The sequence below is a fragment of the Trachinotus anak genome, unplaced genomic scaffold (genome assembly GCF_046630095.1).
Source record: "Trachinotus anak isolate AG129_WGS33_773 ecotype Australia unplaced genomic scaffold, CSIRO_AGI_Tana_v1 ptg000002l, whole genome shotgun sequence".
NCBI lineage: Eukaryota > Metazoa > Chordata > Actinopteri > Carangiformes > Carangidae > Trachinotus > Trachinotus anak.
This window is the reverse complement of record NW_027273853.1, coordinates 3,269,481-3,291,380: the sequence shown is the minus strand read 5'-3', so window position 1 is coordinate 3,291,380 and position 21,900 is coordinate 3,269,481. Positions and strand designations below refer to the sequence as shown.

The 21,900-nt window shown below is 39.9% G+C and overlaps 2 protein-coding genes across 3 annotated transcripts in view; both read right to left on the bottom strand.

Moving 5' to 3' along the window:
- Positions 1-1,728: 1,728 nt before the first annotated feature.
- il17c (interleukin 17c) lies at positions 1,729-5,233 on the bottom strand. Its single transcript, XM_071487700.1, has 3 exons — positions 4,991-5,233; positions 4,642-4,880; positions 1,729-2,731 (listed from the first exon to the last, which is right to left on the bottom strand). Exons 1-3 carry the CDS (start codon positions 5,003-5,005, stop codon positions 2,485-2,487), a joined length of 501 nt encoding a protein of 166 aa, XP_071343801.1. The 5' UTR covers positions 5,006-5,233; the 3' UTR covers positions 1,729-2,484.
- A 14,962-nt stretch (positions 5,234-20,195) lies between these two features.
- The window catches only part of zc3h18 (zinc finger CCCH-type containing 18), a 42,284-nt gene continuing 40,579 nt past the window's right edge, over positions 20,196-21,900 (bottom strand). For both annotated transcript variants that reach the window (XM_071490372.1, XM_071490362.1), the window contains exon 19: positions 20,196-21,413. In XM_071490372.1, the coding sequence (XP_071346473.1) occupies positions 21,185-21,413 (229 nt within the window). In that variant the 3' untranslated portion in view covers positions 20,196-21,184. The remainder of the gene's footprint in view (positions 21,414-21,900) is intronic.

The window sequence follows — 21,900 nt, the reverse complement described above, 5'->3', positions numbered from 1 at the left end:
TGCATGCTGGGAGGCTTTCAAATGTGGTTGAACTAATTCAGGCTCACATGCTATTATCAGGTTACATCCTGTTTACTACATCTAATTCAGTCCTTTGAACACAGTTTGAGTATTGATTTGTTAATCCTGGATTATCTTGGCTCTTATTTTGAAAAAAAGGCAAAATGAGTATGCAGGCCTGCAAACAGGAAGCCAGTGAGGAGATGCTCATTTGTACATTTGCATTTTGAACCAGCTGTAGGTGTTGAATAGAGTCCTGGTTGATTAAACTATAGGGAGCTGCAGTAATCGACTCTCAAGGAGACTAGAGCATGGATGACTTTAGGTGTTGAGAAGGCCTTTATATTGTGAGCTGGTAGAAACTCGATTTGACAAGCCCATTAACTGCTGTGTGTCTGCCATCAGATGGCGCCCAACCCTCAGGAGATAAGGCGCCAATCTATTAAGAAGACTCCTGTTAATTCCCAGGGTAATGCTGTCTCAATACTGCAGTTCACCCACACCAGGGCTTTACCAATAGGTTACCCCCATGATGCACAATGAGAACATTAAAATGATGCAGTCCAACACCTGGATTATATTTACCAATTTGATAATATATAATAAATATATCAATATAAAAATAATCAAGATGTGCTCTGGGACAGGGCTGATTGAGTTTTGGAGCTCACCCAAACATCTCTTTTCATCATCACTTCTTACACATCACACTGTTTTTCTTGTAACCCACACAAGAACAAGTATTGAAGGATTAGATCACAATAAAAAAAAAAAAAAAAATAAGGATCTTCATACTTTGAACCACGATATTTTGGTCACCTGTAGTCATGAAATTTTCCTCAGCATCGTACAATGTTTAACAAAGATGTTAACTGAAATGTCAAATGCTGATCATCAAATGTAATAATCTAATTTTTACTAATGTCGTGTACCAAAAAGTTGTGGATAAAGACAATAAAAATCTAAAATGTATTGTTAAGATAAAACTAAAATCTAACACTTTAAAGATACCAAATGCTCAACATAAGTTTAGTATTTATCGCCTTTTAATTATTTTGCACAATTTCTATGCTGTCTATTGAATTGACATAAACATTATAACACCTTTAAGACATTAACATTAATTTAAAATTTGTTTCTACTCAAATATTTTAAGTTAAATAAATTAAAGGTTGTATTCAATGTCAAAATTTTATGTTGTTTTGACAAATTTTGACTAAATTAGGTGTACTAAAAAATAAAAAGCATTTTTGTGATAAGCAGAACTCTTGTTATAATTACATGTTTTTCTTATGTAAAGTGAACACAACTTCATATTACAAGTACATATTTTTAGACCATCTTTTGTAGTTCATTCAACTATAAAAATATATACTAAGTGAACAAAGTATTTGTTGTTAATTGGACTTGAACCAAGTAGGTTGTATCAGCATTATATATTTAAACAAAATTAACTCAAAACTCAAAAATTATTGACTTAACATAAAAAAAAAACAATCATGTCAACCTCACAAGGTATGAGTGTTTGTGTCAAGTCAGCAGAAAGTTATTATGTCATATTGCTGTCATCAATATTTGTGTAGACTTGACAATTAACTCTCACGTCATGAGTGGATTGGGGTTTACAGTGTGTGTCAGAGAGAGTTCCACTTCCCTTAACAGCTGCCAAACTAAACACATTTTACATAACCAAATTACCAAAAACCCACTGATATCAGTGATACTGGGACTTTGGAACCTTTTTTGGTCCAGACTCACATGTCCGAGTATAAAAACACAGTGACATATTTTTTTTTATATCCAACATTTTCTTTATTTAGCTTCAAAGAAGCTTAACTCTGAAGTCTTTATCAAACTTATAAAGTCCCACTGGGACAAAACATACAAGTTATCCAACATAAATAAATATGGCGTTCTTCATCCATTCATGAACATTTCAACCCTTTAAACACTCAAATGTTTCATACACAAAACAAACCAAATAAATAGATAATTATTAAAATATTATTAGCACTTAAATAATTACTCTACAAAACTATACAATAGCCATTTTCCTCGATGACAAGGCCATCAGTATGAAAACAAACACCCAGTTTACATTAGCTGCATTATGCAGAGCTGTAAACAAGCCATAATAAAGAGCAAACAGGGTCTACAAACACCTGCAAAACACATACATGATAGATGCATCAATTATGATGTCGTCATTATGACAATAAATAGGCCCATAAAACCAGGCTGGTAAATTATTCCTGGGGCGTCAGCTGTGTCTACAGGTACAACCAAGTCAAACTCCCATCAGAGAGCCTGCTGGACCAGTGTCCCCACTGAGCCCACAGTGCTCTGACCGACGTCTGCTCACTGATCACACTGCGGCACCTGACACTCCTGAGTTAGACTTCACAGAGAACTTGGTGGATTTTAAAACAAACATAAAATGAACTGTAGTGTGCCACTGTGACAGCAGGTCTCGCTGGGTCCCCTCTATGAGGTCTTGGCTCTGACGCAGGTACAGCCCACAGTGACCTCCACAGTAACTGGCCTCAGAGTGTATTTCTTTCCATCACTGCAGAGCTCCCTCTTGAGAAACACCCTGCTCTGCTTTATGGGTAATGAGTTGTAGTCGTGGCTCTCCTGTGGCGGATTCCTGCCCTGGATCAGGATGCATCCTGAGCACAGGCACTGCGCCTCGGCGTAGGTGGAAGGGAAGTGATCCGTCTTGGTTACATGTCTGAAAAGGAATAAGAAGACTCAGTGAGACACGTGACCTCGTAATAAAGTGATGCAGAGCTCTAGGTTAAAATCTGGGTCTTATGACATCAACAAATAAAATAAATCAATTCCTTTTTTAAACTTTGGGTTTTTTTTGGGGGTTTTTTGTAAAACATTTTGTAACTTTACTTCTTAAAACCCGTTAAACCAGTTACTTAAATGGAACCAGGACTTTAAAAGGAAACATCTCTTAGGTGCAAGACAAGAGGCCCCCAACCTGAGACTGTTCACAAACCAAAAGAGAGGAGACTTAATATTTAACAACGTGTTCATATTGTATATATATATATATATATATATATATATATCATCTGTTTATGCAAAATCTCACTCTGAAAAATAACTAGTCAGTAAAGGTAAGGGAGTAAAAAGTGCAATATTTCCATTTACATTTTTATCTTCAAGATGTGCCCTTATACCAGATGTGCTTAGTAATTTTCCAGCACTGCTGCTTTGACATGTGTTTAATTTGATCTCCTTGATTATAAATAAAGGTGTGTTTAACTTACTACAAACTGACACACAGCAGACCTGCAGTCTGGTAGGACACAGTCATTATGGTTGAACTCTATATGACTCTAATAAAACTTCTATTTATAGCGTGCTGCTGTGTCATGTCACGTCACTGAGAGTTACAGGTTAAACCAGCCACGGTTCTTGCTTATGATCAGTGGAGGGTAAAAATCCAGTCAAAAAAAAAAAACAAACAAACTCTGAATCACAAAGTTTGCAAAACTTTATATTTTCTCCCTGAAAACAGAATTAAATTCCAGATATTCAGAGAGTTGGCAAAGATAAAGATGAGAGCAGGAGCCGGAGGAGGCGTCAGGAGCGTCTCTGGGACTTCAGAGAGCACAGGCCCATTGTAAGTAAACAGAGAAGGCGCATTTCACTGAGTGAGGCAATCCGCACCATTCCCAGCCGACACGTGCCAACAGAGGGACTTCCCCTCCTGAGGAGCCGGGGTATGGCAGTGTGAGGAATATGAACATATGAAAACTGTGTGCACACACTCATCTCTATTTGTATCCCTGCACTGAAGCTGTGGTGCTGAAGTGATGTGTGATTTTTATGGCTGCACCAATGGTTCATTTATTTTGGCATGAATTTCAATGTAATAAAACATCATTAGGCTATAATAACCAGTCTGACTGTGCTGGAGTGCAACATCATACAGCTGTTCCTGGTCCCTCTGTCCCCTGTGGGGGGCAGACAGATGTGAGGGAGCTGAGAGCCGCACAGAACCACTGTGGGCTGCACAGCCTGCTCCACTGGGCCCCCACACCACCACTACATCCTCCCTCCTGCTGAAATGTATGCTTATTTTGTATACATGGGTTACATAAACATAAATATATCCGCCGAAGCCTGTCAGTGTATGTTTACATTAGACACAGTAAGGGCCAAAAGTCTAAGACCGTAAAATGGGAAGATAGACACGTTTAAAATTAAGAAAAAGAAAAACATATACAAGCAAATAGATTTTTTTATATGTATGTTGTTGTTAGATATATGTCATTAACAAATATGGTCGCAGCATGTTATAGGCTAACATATAAAAATTCATCATTTTATATAATTTAATACACAAACATGTCAAATTTGTTCTATGGGTATTTCATATCTGACATAAACCTACATATTCATATATCCCGCGGGTGTATATATGTGATCAGAATGTGGCTGACATATATGTTATATACATACATATTACATTTCTTGTGGCCATTAAATCCATGTCAGGTATTAGGCTCAATTAATGATCCATTTAACCCTTTAAAGTCACTGATTCCAACTTGGTATCTTATCTTTAAAGTTTTTTCGTTATTCCCAGGGCAGAACAGCTGTGTTGAACTGCTTGTCACTTACACGTATCTCCAGGGGGACACGGACCTGTCGCTGTCGGCCTGCTGCGGCAGCTGCTGGTACAGATCCACGGGACAGGATGCAGCTGAGTGGGCTGCCTCGGCCCGGGCGGGCTCCGGGGGCTGCAGGTAGTGGCTCCTCAGCTTCCTCTCCGCCGCTTCCTGCAGCTCCTTCTCATCTTCATAGCACCGGTTCATCTTGCACCCCCACCCGGGTACGAGGAGAAGTAAGAAGATAACAACCTGTGGAGGGGCAGACAGAGGCAGCTGGAGTGATGGAGGGCTGGAGCGGGGGGTGGGGGGGCAAAGCGCAGTATGAGCAGCTGTCCTGCTCCTGTCTGTGTCTCACTCACCTGCTTCATGTCCATCCTGTGTCTCTCCTGTGGCTGACTGTCAACAAGGGCTTCGCTTTGCCTCTCTCATGCTCTCCCGTCCGGTATTTATTGAGTGTACCTGGGAAAAAACCGGCAGCATGAGGAAATGGAAACAGCCTTTGATTTCCTGGACTTCCTCTTTCTTAAGTGAAAGTGGCCTACTATAGGTAGGTGCGAGGGCTAGTCATGTGATGTCATAGGCGTGCATCAGACAGAGCTCAGCCCAGAAACACACACACACACACACACACACACACACACACACACACACACACGCAGGAAAGATGCTGTCAGACACAGTGTGTTGAAACTGCTGCTGAAGAGAGCTCACAGTTTAGATGAGGCTGTAACCATAACATCTACCATCTAAAACCTTTCATAATGCTTGTATTTATGTGCGACTGTCTAAGCTACTGTGTGAGACTGTAAATAGTCTGTTTACATCGGTTTAATCTTTAATATACTACTGGTCAAAGGTTTTACAACGCCTCCACTTTTCCAGGTTTTATGGAGATGTCAGCAGCTCAAGTCCAGCGAAGAAACTTCAATGGTACAAAAGTAAGTTTTAAACTGTCCATGGTCAGAAAAATAGTTTAGGTCACTAAAAACTGAAAATCATGTACATTTCAGAGAGTAAGAAATAGTGAAATGTCTCATTTTCCTGCAACAATGGAAGTTAATGAAGCCTTGAAAGTGAATGCAAACACTTCTGACAAACAATCCCACTGTCCGTACAAAGACAGTGTTGCCGCACCCTCTGATGTATTATCAGGACAACACTGTACTGCAGGTAGTAGTTCTATGTATTCATGTCAGAGTGGTGAGAAACAGACCAGCAACAAATGAAGACACAGGCTGGTTGGACAGAGGTTCATCCTGCAGCAAGACAGAACCAGCCGGAGGCTTCACATGTTGAAGACCAGCACAGCCTCCAGACCTGAACCCCGTGGAGCTGGAGCTGCTTTGGGAGGAACTGGACAGAGGGTGAAAGCAGAGCAACCTGCAAGTGTACACATCTGTGGGAACTTCTGCACCAGGACCAAGTGTCTGAATAATGCTTCGTTTCTGTCACAGAAAGAAGCCAAGAGAGAGTTCAGCTGCTGGATGAGTCGAAATAATAAGATTAAATTTAGTTTAACACAAAGATTCAATGATTCCTTGTTTTTAAAATCTCCAGTTGTTTATTTTTTTTATGGTTTAATATCAGAAACAATGAGACATTGAATGTCACTTTAAATGACAGATGGAAACTGAGGGGTTGTGTGCATCTCTGAGTAAGACAATTATTGCTATTATTTTATGACTAGGCTGTATTTATATTTATACATATTAATCTGTATATGCCCTTGATTTTTAGGGGTGGGGGTTTCAGTTGGAGTAAATCTCCAGGGAATCACTGTAAGATGATGCATGTTCATTTTAGTGTCTATAGTTGTCTGTCTCTATGTGTGTGTGTCTCTTGTAGGCTATGGTAGATCTTTTTTTTCATATTCATTCATACATTTGTTTGAGTATTACAAATATTATTGTTATGTATATGTTTATTCATTCATTTCTTTAACTAATGAATGTACCTTTTTATTTCAGGTTTACCTATGTATTAAAAATACTGTAAACTTACAGTAGTCTATAGGTTATATTTGTGTATTTATTTCATAAAAAACTCAAACTTTATTTGCTCATACTGTATTGTAGTGTTTTACAACACTCAGAATTAACAACAACAATAATAATAATAATAATAATAATAATACACCAAGCATTAAACAACAAGTAAAAAACAATAAGAGAACATCTTTCTATTTCTGTAAGGTTCAAATGTAAAAAAGAATATATAGGCCGTGTATAGTCTTTTTTAGATAGATTAAAAGACATGTATAATTACCATCACTGCCTCATGGCTGTCTCCACCAACCAGTCAGGTCACAGGAAATATGATCACAATCTCCCCTTCCTGAGGTACAACACTGAATAATGGCCAGAAGTGTTTTTGCAGAACATTATCATGTCACAGTGAAGTTGACCTTTGACCTTTTGGATATAAAATGCCATCACTTAATTTTATCCTTCTAGACATTATAGCTAAATTGTGTCATAATTAGTGTGTGAATTCATGAGTTATTGCCAAAAACTTGTTTTGTGAGGTCACAGTGACCTTGACCTTTGACCTTCGACCACCAAAGCCTAATCAGTTCATCCTTGAGTCCAAGTGGACATTTGTGCAAAATTTGAAGAAGTTCCCTCAAGGTGTGATTGAGATACTGCGTTCACGAGAAGGGGACAAACTGTGGCACAGATGGACGGACGGACAAACGACCCGCAAACATAACAAAAATGTAAACTCATCTTCGTGTCTCACATCCCAGAGAGTTGCATCAGCTTGAGAAACTTGAGAGTCAGTTAGAAATTCCAGGTCAGTGGGGATTTGTCAGGTGATACAACTTGTTTGAGGCCAAGACCAAAAAAGGCAGGATTTATTTTTGCCTTTTACCTCCCTAGGTTTCCAGCAGAGCTTTGTGTAGCTGGTCCAGTTACACTGGTCTCCTTCATGCACCAGGGCTTCAGAAAAATGTCTTTGTTGTCTTTGTATAAATCCTGTTGTTACGTAGTGACACAGCTCCATGGTGTCAGTGATTGTTCCTACACTGACTGTCATCCGTGTAACAAAAACTCCAACCTTACAGGATTACAACACACACACACACACACACGCATGCACATTGATTACATGTAATATGATTGCGAGTGGTGACAAACCCACAGATAAGCATCACTCAGCCTCACAAAGCGTTTTACATCTTCCAGCTCATAGTGTTGGTTTTTAAATAACCCACGGAGCAGGGTGAGTGTGTTCTCCAGCTGTCTTTTCTACAGTATCACAAAGCTGACTCACTAACCTGGGATGGATCACCATGATAACCTGTGCTGCACAGCTAAGCTGCTCCAGAGCAGGTTAACTTCAGAGGATGAGCTCAAAACAGCCTGACTACTGACCAATCAGATCACTGGAAAAACTGGGTAATCACTCCTACAGGATCCTGACGTGGACAAAAGAGTTTACAGTGAAGTGACACATGGAATGTGAATACTGGTGGAGCATTTATCAGCTACAGACTCAGATATTTTCCTCAGGAGTTGATTGAGGAGAGTGTTTGGACTTATATTCATCAGGTCAACACAAAGATGACTCCAGTTGAATGTCAGTGTTACTCTGTGTCTGGTGGATATGTAGAGTAAATAGGCTATTGTTTGCTAACACACTCATCATGACACCTTTAACAGAAAGTAGAAAACCATTCAAAATGCAAAGTAGGAAAATTGCCCTTTCAACTTAAGTTGAAGTAAACCAAACAAACAGAAACTGAGGACGGAACTTTACATCACATGACCTGACAGCTGTCTGCTTCTTTTGAATAGAGTGCAGCAGGGATGACGTATTACTGTAGGCCAACCTGGATGTTAGCATCACCCTGGTTCCCTTGACAAAAAGCCAGTGGGATTTTTGCATCTGTGTTCTAAATGACTGCAGAAAATAAACTCTGCCACAAGCAAAGATTTATGATACTGACATGTTTTGTTCAGTAGGACAATCTTTGGTCTGACCTCTTCTACAAAAGCCTTTCCTCTTAGAAAGTTAGGGATAGTTTGAGACCTGTGAGTCCATTGGTTTTCTTCTTGTTTGTTGTTGACCTTTAACCTGCTCCCTGAAAACCTCTCTGGTCTCATTTAGCCATTTGTTAGCAACCAGCCTTTTTTTTGAGGGACGTAGAAGCTTAAAGAAATCATGACTGTGGTATTTACTGATGTATTTTAGGTTGTAGAATAAAACTTGTGTTGTTGATGTGTTTTCTTATATTTTGTTGTGCTTGTGTTGTTGTGTTTTGTCCAATGCTGTTGTGTTTTACACCTCGGGGTGTTACTGCCTCTCAAAGTTTGGTGTCAGATTAGATTTTGGTTTAAGCCTATGGCAGTGTTAGACAATGTTAAACACAAAAGCACACTATAAAAAGATGTATATCAATAGGATTTTAGAAGAATAAAATAAAATAGAAGATAAGATAATAAGATAATAGAAGACAGCCCTGCAATAGACTGCACCCTGCCCTCGCCCAATGTCCGAAGGGATCGGCTCCCCTTCACATTAATCTCATGGCAGTCAAACATGTTGGTCTCATGTCTGAACAAGCCACTAAATCAGACACAGACTGTCTTACATGCCTTCATTTCATCAGGCCTGGATTATTACAACAGTGTTTTTACCTGTCTCACCCAGAAATCAACTGATCATCTCCAAGGTGTACAGAACTCTGCTGCCAGGATTTCAACCCAAACCAAGAGACATGAGCACATTGCCCCTGTTGCCTGTGCACTGCTGGAAAATATAAAACAGGAAGCAGAGTTTGTGATCTAATAACTGTAAAGTTGATTTGTGGATTCACTCGCAGTGGTGCAGTGGGTAATCACAGCTGTTTCACTGAAAACAGCTGCTGGAAACAAGGCTGAGGAGCGTGTCAGAGCTAACAGTGAATGTATGGATCAGAAAAACCCAAAACAATGAGCTGAAAGATGCTAAAACAGTATAGAGAGGTGATAACTCCCTGTGGGTTCATCACTGCGACGGCCCCTGTCATATTACTCATAGTCCTCTCTTAGTCTGTTCTTCAATCAAGAAAACAACAACATTTAAAGTCCAAAGTAATGAAGTTTAACAAGGAGCCAAGTGCAAGTTCTCCTGCATAAACACTCGACCTCTTCCACTTGCTTGTATGAGTATGAGGCTGTGTTAGCTGCTGAGAAATCTTAAAGAAAAATAAAGGGACAATGATTCCTCATTATTCAATAAAGACTCGACAGTGTAAGTAAACAAATGATAATATGTCACAGTGGTGCATTAACCTTAAGTGAGCTCTACATGAAGGAATAGTTCTGTTGTGATGCGGCCATCCCAGGGTGTTTGTGTGTGTGTCTGTGTGTGTGTGTGTGTGTGCAGTGGGACATTTTGTCTCTGTTAAGAGAGGGGGATGTCCTCTTATCAGATTGACTGAGTTAGGGACATTCACAGTCAACTTTCCACTGGTCAGTCCCCGTGCAGGACATTCAGCCATTTGAAGCCTCTGCAGATGTAAACACCAGTGTTTGTGTTTGTTGTGTAGAGCAAGGACTTCTGGGAAACTGTATCTGGCAGCATATGACAGCTGAGCCAAAGGAGTGAATGAGTGCTGATATGACTGTCTCAGTTTGCACAATACATGAAAACTACATTCACCAAGCAGTTTATTAGGAACACCTGTACACCTGCATATTCACAGTATGATCCAGTCAGCCAATCATGTGGCAGCAGTGTAATGCACAATATCATGCAGATCAGCAGGTCAGCTTGATTTGATGAATTTGGCATCAACAGTATGAAGCCATGGACCCAATCTGCCTTGTGTGAACAGTCCAGACTGCTGCTGCTGCTGCTGCTGCTGCTGGTGCAATGATGCAGTGGATGTTTTCTTGTCACACATTGGCCCCTTAATACAAATCAATCATGATTCAAAAGCCACAGTGTATCTGAGTATTGTTGCTGACCATGTGCTTCCCTGTATGGCCACAGTTCACCATCTTCTAATGGCTCCTTCCTGCAGGATAATGCTCCATGTCACAAAACAAAAACTGGTTTCATGAACATGACAGTGAGTTCAGTGACCTTCAGTGACCTCCTCAGTCTCCAGTAAATACCTCTGGGATGTGGTAGAACAGAAGATTGAATCTGCAGCTGACGAATCTGCAGGACTGATGTGATGCAATCACATTAACATGGAGCAGAGTGTCAGAGGAAAGTTTCAACATCTTGTTTAATGCATGACATGAAGAACTGCGCCTGTTTGAGAGAGAGGGGAGGAACTACCCAGGATTGTAATGTTCCTAATAAAATGCTTGACGAGTGTATGTGACTAATGCCTAAAGCTGGCTACAGGGGAGACTGTTGTTTAGAAACAAACAATGAAGACTTGTTGCAAGACAGTCCCTTCTTGTATATGTTCATCAGAATTTAAAAACCACATTTAGGGACCATGTCAGTGTAAGTTTGTTTGCAGTCTTCTGTGTGTTGTAGTCCAGCTGCCAGATTTTCCCCTGTCTGGAGAAATGTCAGAAAATGAAGAGGACTCTCTCTAATATTTAATACCACTGTACTAATACATTTTTCGATAGTTAAATGACATCTTTTTAGCCAAGTGCATTTAAAAACACATCTGAAGCTTTAGCGCAGACTTTCTATTGAATAAGTAGAAATTATTGTCCATGACAGAGGGTTCCTCTGTACAAAAGAGGTCTCACCAGCTCAGGTAGCCTCATACTCAGTGTCTCCCACTTAGGATCCTTGTTAAACTTCATTACTTTGGACTTAAACACTGTTGTTGTCTGACAGTGGCAACATAGCTCTAAGTATTTTTTTTTATTATAATCTGTGTTTGTATTAAAGCTGCACTAAACAGTGTTTGGCCTCAGCCCATTCAAGATGGTGGACACCACATATTCTTTTCTTCTACAGACAGAATAAGATGATTTCAACTCGGTCCCACAAAGTCCTTCACCTTGAACACCTGGCTGTGAAAGCTACCCAGGGACCAACAACAACCACATAGTATTGGTGAAGGTGTGACATGTGACCCCAGGTGTCACCAGGCCAACGAAACCAGCTGTATCTGTCTGGTTCTTCCATCAAGCTGTGGGAACAATACAGCTCTGAGCACCAGGCTAGCACTGCTGCTACCTGGACCCTCTTCTCTGCTCACAGCAGGCTGCTACACTGCTCTCGGCCTCAGCAGCAGCGACGCAGGGGGCTGTTTAAGGTTAATCAAGCATGAACAAGTTTAATTTAGCGCCAGCTGAAGCTCACAAGCAGCAGGAGCCACAAAGCAGAGCTAGCGTCGAGCAGCTAACCGAGCAAGGATAACAGAGAAACAAATGTCGACCTCTTCAGAAACACAGGAGCCACACAGTCTGTCAGCACTTCACTGCACCAGGATCAGCTTTATCAGAAGTGTTTGCAACAGAAAATCTAATTTCTTCCATCATCAAGACATTTCCCTCAATGCAAATTAGACTAAAGCTTCACTTGTACCTATGGCAGCTACCTACATAGGCTTCATAGCTACGACACGTGCTGTGCCTCCACAAAACTGTAACTGCATGTTGAGGCTCCAGCAGATGTGGACATAGGAACCACGACACGTGTGATTGGTCAGCTTCAGCTGAGAAGCAAACATCAGCCGGGCAGGACTTCACTGCACCAGGAAGCTGCACAAGTTCACTGGACTTTACAAGCAACACACTGGGAAGGACTTGTCTTTTCTTTCAAGGACTGGATAACATTGACTGGGCCTAATCTACCCTAGCATAGCAAAGTTATTTGAGGTGGGGTTGTGTGAGGTAGTCATGTGTTAGTGAGTGTGTTACCTGCAGTAGATTAAGATCACTGTGCTGCCAGTTTAGAGAAGCAGCTGGGAGCAGGAGCTGAGCGATGTGCTGCTGTGCACAGGGTCAGCAGAAAAAATGTGTTTTACACACTTTTAAAGGACGCCCACCGAAACAATCCAATCTGTTTAAATATTCGCTTCATTCAGAATATTTTCAGCGCTTTATCTTCAGATTCCTCTCAAAGAGAAGCTTAGCTCTTTCTGATTCACTCAGCCGACCTGTGGCTGTGGGATAATACAGTGAGCGCTGTAGGTGCTTGTGAGTATGAATGCAGTAGTTAAGTGGTTGAGAAAAGTGTAGCACCAAAGGAAAGTGCTCTTTTGACGGGCAGATAGAGCGGCAGCTGAAACTATTCTAAATGAAGAGATATTAAATGTTTAGATGTTGTTTGGGCATGTTTTTTCTTCACCCTGCTTGTGTGTCATGTTCCCTGCTGCTTCTCTGTACCTGGACTACCTCACACAACCTCATGTCAAATAACCTGAACTATCACTTTAATCTTTGTCAGCACTCCTGCACTGATCTGGTTTATGTATCCACTGAGTTTTATTATTGTGATGTCTGCTTGGGATGTTGGTCAGCCACAGTGTTAAAATTTGCTGAAATTATTCAACTCCTTGTTCTTGCAAAACCTTCATCCATGTGTTTGCACTCACGTGGTACTGATGACATGTTCAGGTACGCCCTCAATGTGATCCTGGTCAGTCATCACTGCTGTTTGAACATCACACTGATCTGATCTGGGACACATTCAGATCCAGCATGAATGATCACCTTATTTGAAAGCTTTATTTTCAGTTGTCTGGCATGGAATGACACTGCTGGAATGACACCATCACTGACTTGTGTAATTCTTGCTTGTAGTGTGGGAGAGTTTTCCCTTTTAAAGCCTTTACTCTGAGGCAGTCAATGTAATAAATGGTGACAAAGCCGTGACGGTAGGCCTGTTTACGAGTTATGATGGGGTTATTACGAAAGTCTGGAAGTTCATTACACAAAACAATTTAAAACGTAGAAAGCAAATGAGTATGTTGCTGATGAAACTTGTATGAAGAGTGTGTCGTCACCACTACACCCTGATGAAGCCTGGTGGTGAAATAAAGAGGATTCTTTCGATCAGATCATATACATTTATTTAAGTTAATGTCTATATTAAATAAATATTTAAGTAAAGTATATAAGTATATATATAAAGTATATATATATATATATATATATATATATATATATATATATACACACACACACACACTTTACACACACACACACATATATATATATGTGTGTGTGTGTGTGTGTATGTATATATATATATATATATATATATATATATATATATATATATATATATATATATATATACTTTATATATATATACTTATATACTTTACTTAAATATTTCTATATTTAAAAATGTCTATGAAGGACTTGTTACTTTGAAGTACAGTTTTTAGTCAGTAAATGGCTTTTCTTTTATTTTGAAACAGGGGAAAAACCAATCACAGTCAACTCTGACGCTTTCAGTCATGTTGTGCTGCTGCATTTTTGAACAGCTCAGTTCTTTTCACACAAAATGTCCTCACTGCCAAAAAAAAAAGAAATATGAAATTGACAGTGGCTTCTTTCTTATTTCTATGCATTGTACAAGCTTTTTATTCTATAGGTTCTACAGTCAGTCAGTGCATCAGTAGGTTGTTACAGGATCATTAGTCATTGTGGAAAAATACAACAATGCATTGACATAAAAAAATGTACTTTTGAATACAACAAAGCCGATAGAAAAGGCTATAAAAACACAAATGAATCAAAAAAAAGAGTGATTGTCATTTTTGTATTGTTTTTCTTTAGGCAGTGATGAAATTTGGTCGTGGTGAACACAGCAAACATTTAAAATAAAAGGAATCTTTCTTCATTTCTAAAATTTCAAACATGGGCTTTAGATCAGGTCGTGGTCTCTGGTGAAGAGTCTTCTGCCTCATCTTTATCTGACGTACCCATGGTAACCAGCGACACTGACAGGTTCAAACTGAGCTGTTCAAAAAAGCAGCAGCACAACATGACTGACAGTGAAGGAGTTGGCTGTGATTTGTTTTTCTCCTGTAAAGGACACAGTGTATGGTCTATCACAATTTGAAAATAAAAGAAAATCAGTTCCACTGACTAAAAGCTGCTTCAAAGTAACAGCTTCTTCATAGAAATGTAATGGAGTCAAAAGTACAATATTTGACTTTTAAATGTTGTAGAGGAAAAGTTATTTTCCAAAAAGTTTCCAAAAAAAACCCAAAAAAACAAAACAAAACAAAAATAACTAAAATAAAACACAAATACGTATCTTAAGTCAAGCCAGTTTTACTTACTTACTCACATATCACAAGATCCTACATGATAGATTTGCCTCAAAGGCTTTTACAGCATAGGGCAAGCTCTAGCTGTAGCTCCTCTGTTCAGATGAGGACAGAAACATAAAAAGTGAATGGTGCCATATAGAATATCACCATGATGGTCATAGTGTGATGGTTTTATTCATATATGTCATATATGACCTTGCACCTGAACAAAATGCTGCTTAATAATGTTGTCACCTTGGATAATTTAAATTAGATTTCCATAAAAAGAACACAATACACCTCGAATTACAAAACATTACGACAGTAACATCAGACTAAAAGAGTCAATAGACAAGAGGCCGGATTCAAGGACACCACACAGAGGGAGAGGGACAAGACCTGACGCTGATTCTCCCGGAGGACAAAGACCCAGATCCCAGACATCTGGAATAAGGTTTGTGAAAAGGAGAGAGGTCCTTTAGTACTGCAAAGACTAAAGGAGTGAGGGAGGGGAGGATGTAGAGAAAGAGAGAGAGACAGAGACAGAGAAAGAAAGAGAGACACAGAGAGAGAGAGAGAAGTCGAGCTCATGGCTGTTGGATAATAAACAAACTGAGCATTAGAGACAGTGTTTTTCAGTAACTTTACAATAATGATAAAAATAATAAACTTTATTTATATAGCACTTTTCTTAACAAAATTACAAGTTCTTTACAGAAAGAAAAGAGGAAATAAAAAAGAAAAGAAATCAACAAGAAGAAAAGCAAATGCATCATAAAACAGGCAAGTTACATGAAAATATAAATTATCCATGTAGTGGGAAAATAAAAAACAACAATGTACCATATGGGGTTAATAAATCCTCAATATAATCTGGATCAAGGCCATTTAGTGCCTTTGATGGTGGTAAGTGGAATCTTAAAATCACTTCAGAATCTAACAGGCAGCCAGTGAAAGTTTGAAAGTAGTGGAGTAATGTGTTCACACCACTTGGTGCTGGTGAGCATCCGTGCAGCAGTGTCCTGCACTCGCTGTGCTCGGTGATGGGAGCGCTGACTGATGCCACCTGAAAGTGCATTACAATAGTCACAATGGGAGAAAATACAGGACATGAATGATGTGCATCAAAACAGAGATCTGCATCAAAAATAACTCCATGATTTCTGGCAGATTAATGTTATTGGTCAAGGAGATAATCTCACTGTGAAGCAGGCTAGTAGAGTTTGTGGGACCGAGTATTATGACTTATCATTTTTGAATTTTAAAGCATCTTGGGACAGCCAACATTTGACATCACTGAGGCAGACAAACAAATTATCGGGGCTGTTGGGGTTGTTGGTTTGAAATGGGACTGTGTATCATCTGTATATGAGTGGTGGGAGATACCATGGTTCTGAGTGATCTGGCTAAGGGGTAGCCTGTTTATTGAAAATAGCGGAGGGCGGGGGACAGAACCTTGAGGAATACCACAGTTAAAATGGGCAACACAGGAAGAGGCGTTTGCTGTGACACCAGAGAGGGTTTTATTTGAGAGGTATGAACAAAGAGCACTGCCCTTAAGACCAACACAGGTTTCTGAATGGCGCAGGAGGATGGGGTGATCGACTGTGTCAAAGGCTGCGCTGGTATATAAAAGTACCAGAACTGAGGCGTCACCTCTATCAGCTGTAAAAAGTTGATCATTTAAAACCTTAATGAGAGCTGACTTTGTGCTACAGTGAGCCCTAAAACCTGACTGAAAACGAAACTTATCTACATCTTGAGTTGAAATAACTTTCTCAAGCACCTTAGATAAAAATCATAATTTAGGAATTGGTGTGTAGTGATCAAGTATTAGTGGATCCAAAGTAGTTTTTTTCACTAAGGGTTAAATGATTGAATGTTTTAAAGTGGGAAAATTACCAGAAGTAAGAAAACTGTTAAACATTGTCATACCCAACATGGACTTTAACACCGAGGCCTGACGCTGAATAGCTACACTCAGACTGCAACCAAGGAGCACAATATCTACACAGACAGACAGTGGTGGACAGTAACCAAGTACATTTACTCAGGTGCTGTACATGCGAACAATTTTGAGATATTTCTTTACTTGAGTATTTGTATTCCATGTGATGCTTTTATTCCACCGCATTTCTCCGACAGATGTAGATACCAATGACTTTTTAGATGAAGATTTTACATAAAAAACATATGAAAATCTTATAAAATACAACATTGCTCCAGATCACTGGTGATCAGAGAAAGGTCTGAAAAGGAAGAAAATTTGTGTGTCATTCTTCCTGTAGACCCTAAAAAAAAAAATCTTTCTATGGCCCCTCAGATGTATGTGGTGACCCTTTGGAGGGGTCCGGACCCCTGGATTACACTAAGTAATTTTGCATATAATAATAATGCACTTTTACTTAGGTGATATTGAATGATTGACTTGTAATGGAATATTTTTTACATTGTTGTCGTGATACTTTTAGTAACGTTAAAAACAAAAACTCAAGACACAAAACACATAATTAAAAAATGAACACGGTTTTCATGAAATATGTGTACTTACACTCCAGCAGAGCAGGCTTTAATAAATTGACAGCTTCCTCCACATTGGACACTCCAGGTCTCCATTAGCTCAAATGTATGAACTCCACACAAAAGCACTGCATTAAATTTACTTGACATCCTGAGGGAATCCACTGTCTGGGGAGATTCTATTGTAATTAATTCAATAAAACTTAAAGAGCCACTTTCAGCTATTAAGCATCAGTGACTTTTGCTTTTTTTTTTTGTTAATTTGTTCACGTCACCAAATGCAAATGATTCCATATGATATTATAGATTATTTATCAAATGAGTATGGAAGTTCACTCTTAAAGGTCCCAACACCTTCACAGTGTTTTACTTGAAGTGTCGATATCCATCAGAAGATATATTTGTAGTTTTAAGAACCAAAAACCATCTCAGTGTAGTTTTACATCTCCTCTCTCAGGCTTCTCCCTGGAGCTCTAGTAACAACAGGTCAGTCAGCCAATCAGAAGAGAGGCTCTGAGCCTTTCTTCTGATTTCAGGTAAACACTCCAAGAAACCAAATCCTGCACGGTTGGATGGTGGGTCCATGTGGGCGGGGCTTGGTGCACGACTTAGAGCAGTGACTGCCTTGTTGTGACATCACAAATTTCCAGTCCTGACGGCTGGTTTTAAGGCTCAGTTTCTGAATACAGGCTGTGTGCATTTCTCTGTGGACTGAGGCTTTGATCACAGTATTAATATAGAACCTAGACCTGCTTTATAATCACAAACACATGGACATCTACCTTTATACAATACAGGACCTTTAAGCTTAACTTTACCTGGGTAAAACTTTACATGTTGTGGATCCCTTTTCCACCACACAAAATGATGTTACTGTCCATGTACTGTTTATGTAGTCGTGTCCAAGTTGCGGAAAGCTAAGCAAATTTCTCTGACTAAAGGTCACACAGAGAAAAATTAAATGCAAAACACTTATTCGGCCTGAAAATACCTCATTGACATATTCATTTGTTTCTCCATCCAGATGACAGACTGAGCCTCTTCTCTTAATGATAAAAGTCTTTTATCTTATCCTTAATCATTCACCTTTTAATTTGGTCTGATATGAACTCTGATCTGTTAAGTAAACCAGGCTACTTGTTTTTCCTTGGGTTACATGATAGTGCTACTTCCAGCTCTCCAAGTTCCTTTCTTGATGGCCCAAACAAAACAGCTTTCTCCAGAAAGACATCAGTCAGTCATTGTTTCGAGAAATAAAGGTTCCAGATGTCAGACATGGCCACAGATGCTTTACATATGTCAGCTGCAGCAGTGAGAACACTCAAGCATGCTGGGCCATGTTTAATAATTTAACATGCTCACAGTGAAGTTCAGTCTGTTAGCATGCTCACGTTTAGGGAATATCATTAGTTCTGCAGGTCATAAACAGGTCAGGTATTTTCACAAACTGAAATATGACCTGGAGATGGGGCCCGATGAAAGATCCCAGCTTCACAGTTCCACCACTATCACGGCTACACGTGACAAGATCAGGTATGAGCCTGTTGTGGAACAGACAACAACACTGACGCAATGCTTTGAGAAAAGGTTGGTTGGTTCAGAACAATGAACTAAATCAACAAATACCATCAAGTGTTTACAAGAGACTTCAGCCCTAAGTGACAGTGAGAAAGCCCGTGTGACACCAGCAGCCTGTGGCCGGAGGCTTCCATACGGCTGTTCCTTTAAATTTGGCACAAACATTCACTTAGACTCTAATTAGATTTTGGCGGCCAAAGGTCAAAGGTCACTGTGACCTCACAAATCACATTTTTGGCCATGACTCATGAATTCATGTGCTAATTGTGACACAATTTAACACAAATATGTAATAGGATACAATAGGTGGCCATTTTCCTCTGACGTCACACTGAGGGTGGGAAGCCTTGAACTCCTTAATGTCTCTGAATGAATCCTGTGTGAGAATAACAAGATGGTTGAAAACTTGTCTTGTTTACCATCACCTTTCTTTGAGCAGACTAATAAATGGACAGATGAGTTTGTCAGGATCCCAAAAAGGAAAAAAAAAAATACAGCTACTGGACTGAAGCTTGTATCCACGATGTTTAAGGTAAGACACTGGAAACACTGTGTGTTAATGTTAGGCTAGCAAACGTGATATTTGCAATTAACATGAATGGTAATATTAGCACTGCTAAAGTTGCTAGAGGTCAAATACACTGGCTTGTGCAAATATTAAAGATCAACTAATATTATATAGTTTCGTGATGAACCTGCATCAGTGATGATACGACAGCAAAGCAAGTGTGTCACTGCTAACTTAACGTTTCAGTGTTTTACTTGTTGTGAAATGAATGAGCGCTATTCTACCTGTTTCTGACGGGTCTCACATTTTGAGGTAATATTAAATCACAGTTGGGAGTTGGAAAACAAGTGACCCACTAGAAAGAGTTTTGATTTCTGCCACTGTCAGAGCAAAGGTGTTTCCTGGTATACGTAAAAACGAGCCTCCCTACTGGCTACAGGTAACCAAATAAGTTAACAATAAGAGGAGGCTTTGGCCGCCATGTGAATATGATCTATGACGAAGTGATGGCATTTTATATTCCAAGGGTCAAAGGTGAACTTCACTTTCACATCATAATGTTCCGCAAAAACACTTCTGGCCATTATTCAGCGCTGTAAATCAGGAAAAATTTTGATCATATTTCCTGCAACTTCAACTTGTCTGGTTGGTGGAGGTGTACAACCACCAGGCAGTGATTCTAGTTTTCTCTATGCTGAATAATGTGGTGTCTGAATTCTTCCATAAATGTGTGACTGTGCATCTTCATTTAAACACCTGAGAAAAAAAAAACAGGCCACTGACCTTCTCTTTATCAAAATAGTTTATTTAGAAGGCTGTTGTCACAAAAGCAAGACATATCTTGTCTCTAAATGTCCCCGTCCACCTCTCATACTCCTCCAACTAAAAATGTGACACAAATAAAACATTGGTTTATCACTTGAGAAGAGCTAAGAAGAAAACAAAATGTTGCAGATTTAAAAAAAAGAAAAGAAAAAAAAAAGCAATATTTCACATCACTATTGTCTATAATCATACACTTAAAAGAATCTGATGACTTGCTATTTTTGTACAAGGTGTGACAGTGAACACTGCCCTAAAACACAGATCGCAGATGAGTCATTGGTTAAAGGTGGGCCCGCTGTGAACAAAGCACGGCCTCATGATTGTTTACAGGGGCCCAATACAGATGCTCAAGAATTTGTGGATTTTTACAAAGAAGTGTTGTGAAGCCCTGTCAGCCGTTGGTACCCTGTTGAGCTGATTCGACAGTCACAACACTCCACACAGAGGAAACAAAAGCAACGATGTGAGAGAACAAGACAATAAAAGGGGGCAGAGAAAGACAGAAGTAGTAGAATCAATGTGTATAAATCTGCTATTATCACACCACATGAGGAAGATGCTTCCTCTTCACTGGAGGAACAGAGATCAAGTGCACCTCACTACGCTTCTGTTTCCATAAAGTCTACACAAAGTACACTCCATTCCTGAGTCGTCCCTCCCTCGCCAAATACCCAAGTGTTCCCTCCTGTTTCTTGCTGATGAGGTAAACTGCAGCCAGACATTCAAAGACTTTTAAGGGGAGCAAACGTCAGGCATACGGGAGAGAACGACGCTCTAGAATGAAGCAGAGCCAAACCTCTCTGAAGGCAAACAAGCAGAAGATGGTTTTTGTGGCAGCATGAACCATACAACATTTTTACACATCCACGGACAGCAGGGGAAAACGGCTCCGTCCCACGACCCTCACTGCTGCCCCAGCTCAGGAGGCAGCGAGTAGTGGGCTTCCTTCTACTTGGTGGGGATCTTTGCTCGCTTCCGGGCGATTGCGTCTTCCACGGCTTTCAGCTGTTTCAGCAGCTCCTCGCGGCGGGACAGTGTGTTGCTGGGTTTGTTGGAGCCTGACCCTGAGCTGGAGCCCGAACCGGCGGCCGAAGCAGAGCCTGGGGCGGCTGGCTTGCCTGATGGCGCTGCTGGGGCTTTCCCAGATGACTTGGGGGGTGGTGACAGAGGACGTTTTCTGAGAAAGAGGAGTAAAAGTTAAGGTCACATTTTTATTCATCAGCTGCTTCAAGCAGATAAACATGTCTGACAACCAAAAGAGAAAATACCCAAGTATAAATGGAGCAATGATAAAAACCAGCTGCTGTTATCATCAAGTGTGGGTACGAGTGTGAGAGACCATTACCTCAGTCTTCTTATTTTTATCACCTGCATTCAGCACTAACATCATTTAAAGGACAAGTGTGCTGATACTCTGTATTATTATTATTATTATTACTATCATTATTATTATTATCATTATTATTTTCTGCTTGAAGTTTCTACGTTTCAGAAACCGTAAGACAGCAGCCAAACTCGGCAGACAGATTTTAAACTTATTACTCAGGCAACAAAAATAAGATCAGCTGACTTCATGGTGTCGCTATAACAACATCTTGGTTTTTCCCAATAACTTCTGAACCACACAAGCAAAAACAATCTCTGGATTCTCTGAATGACTTCAC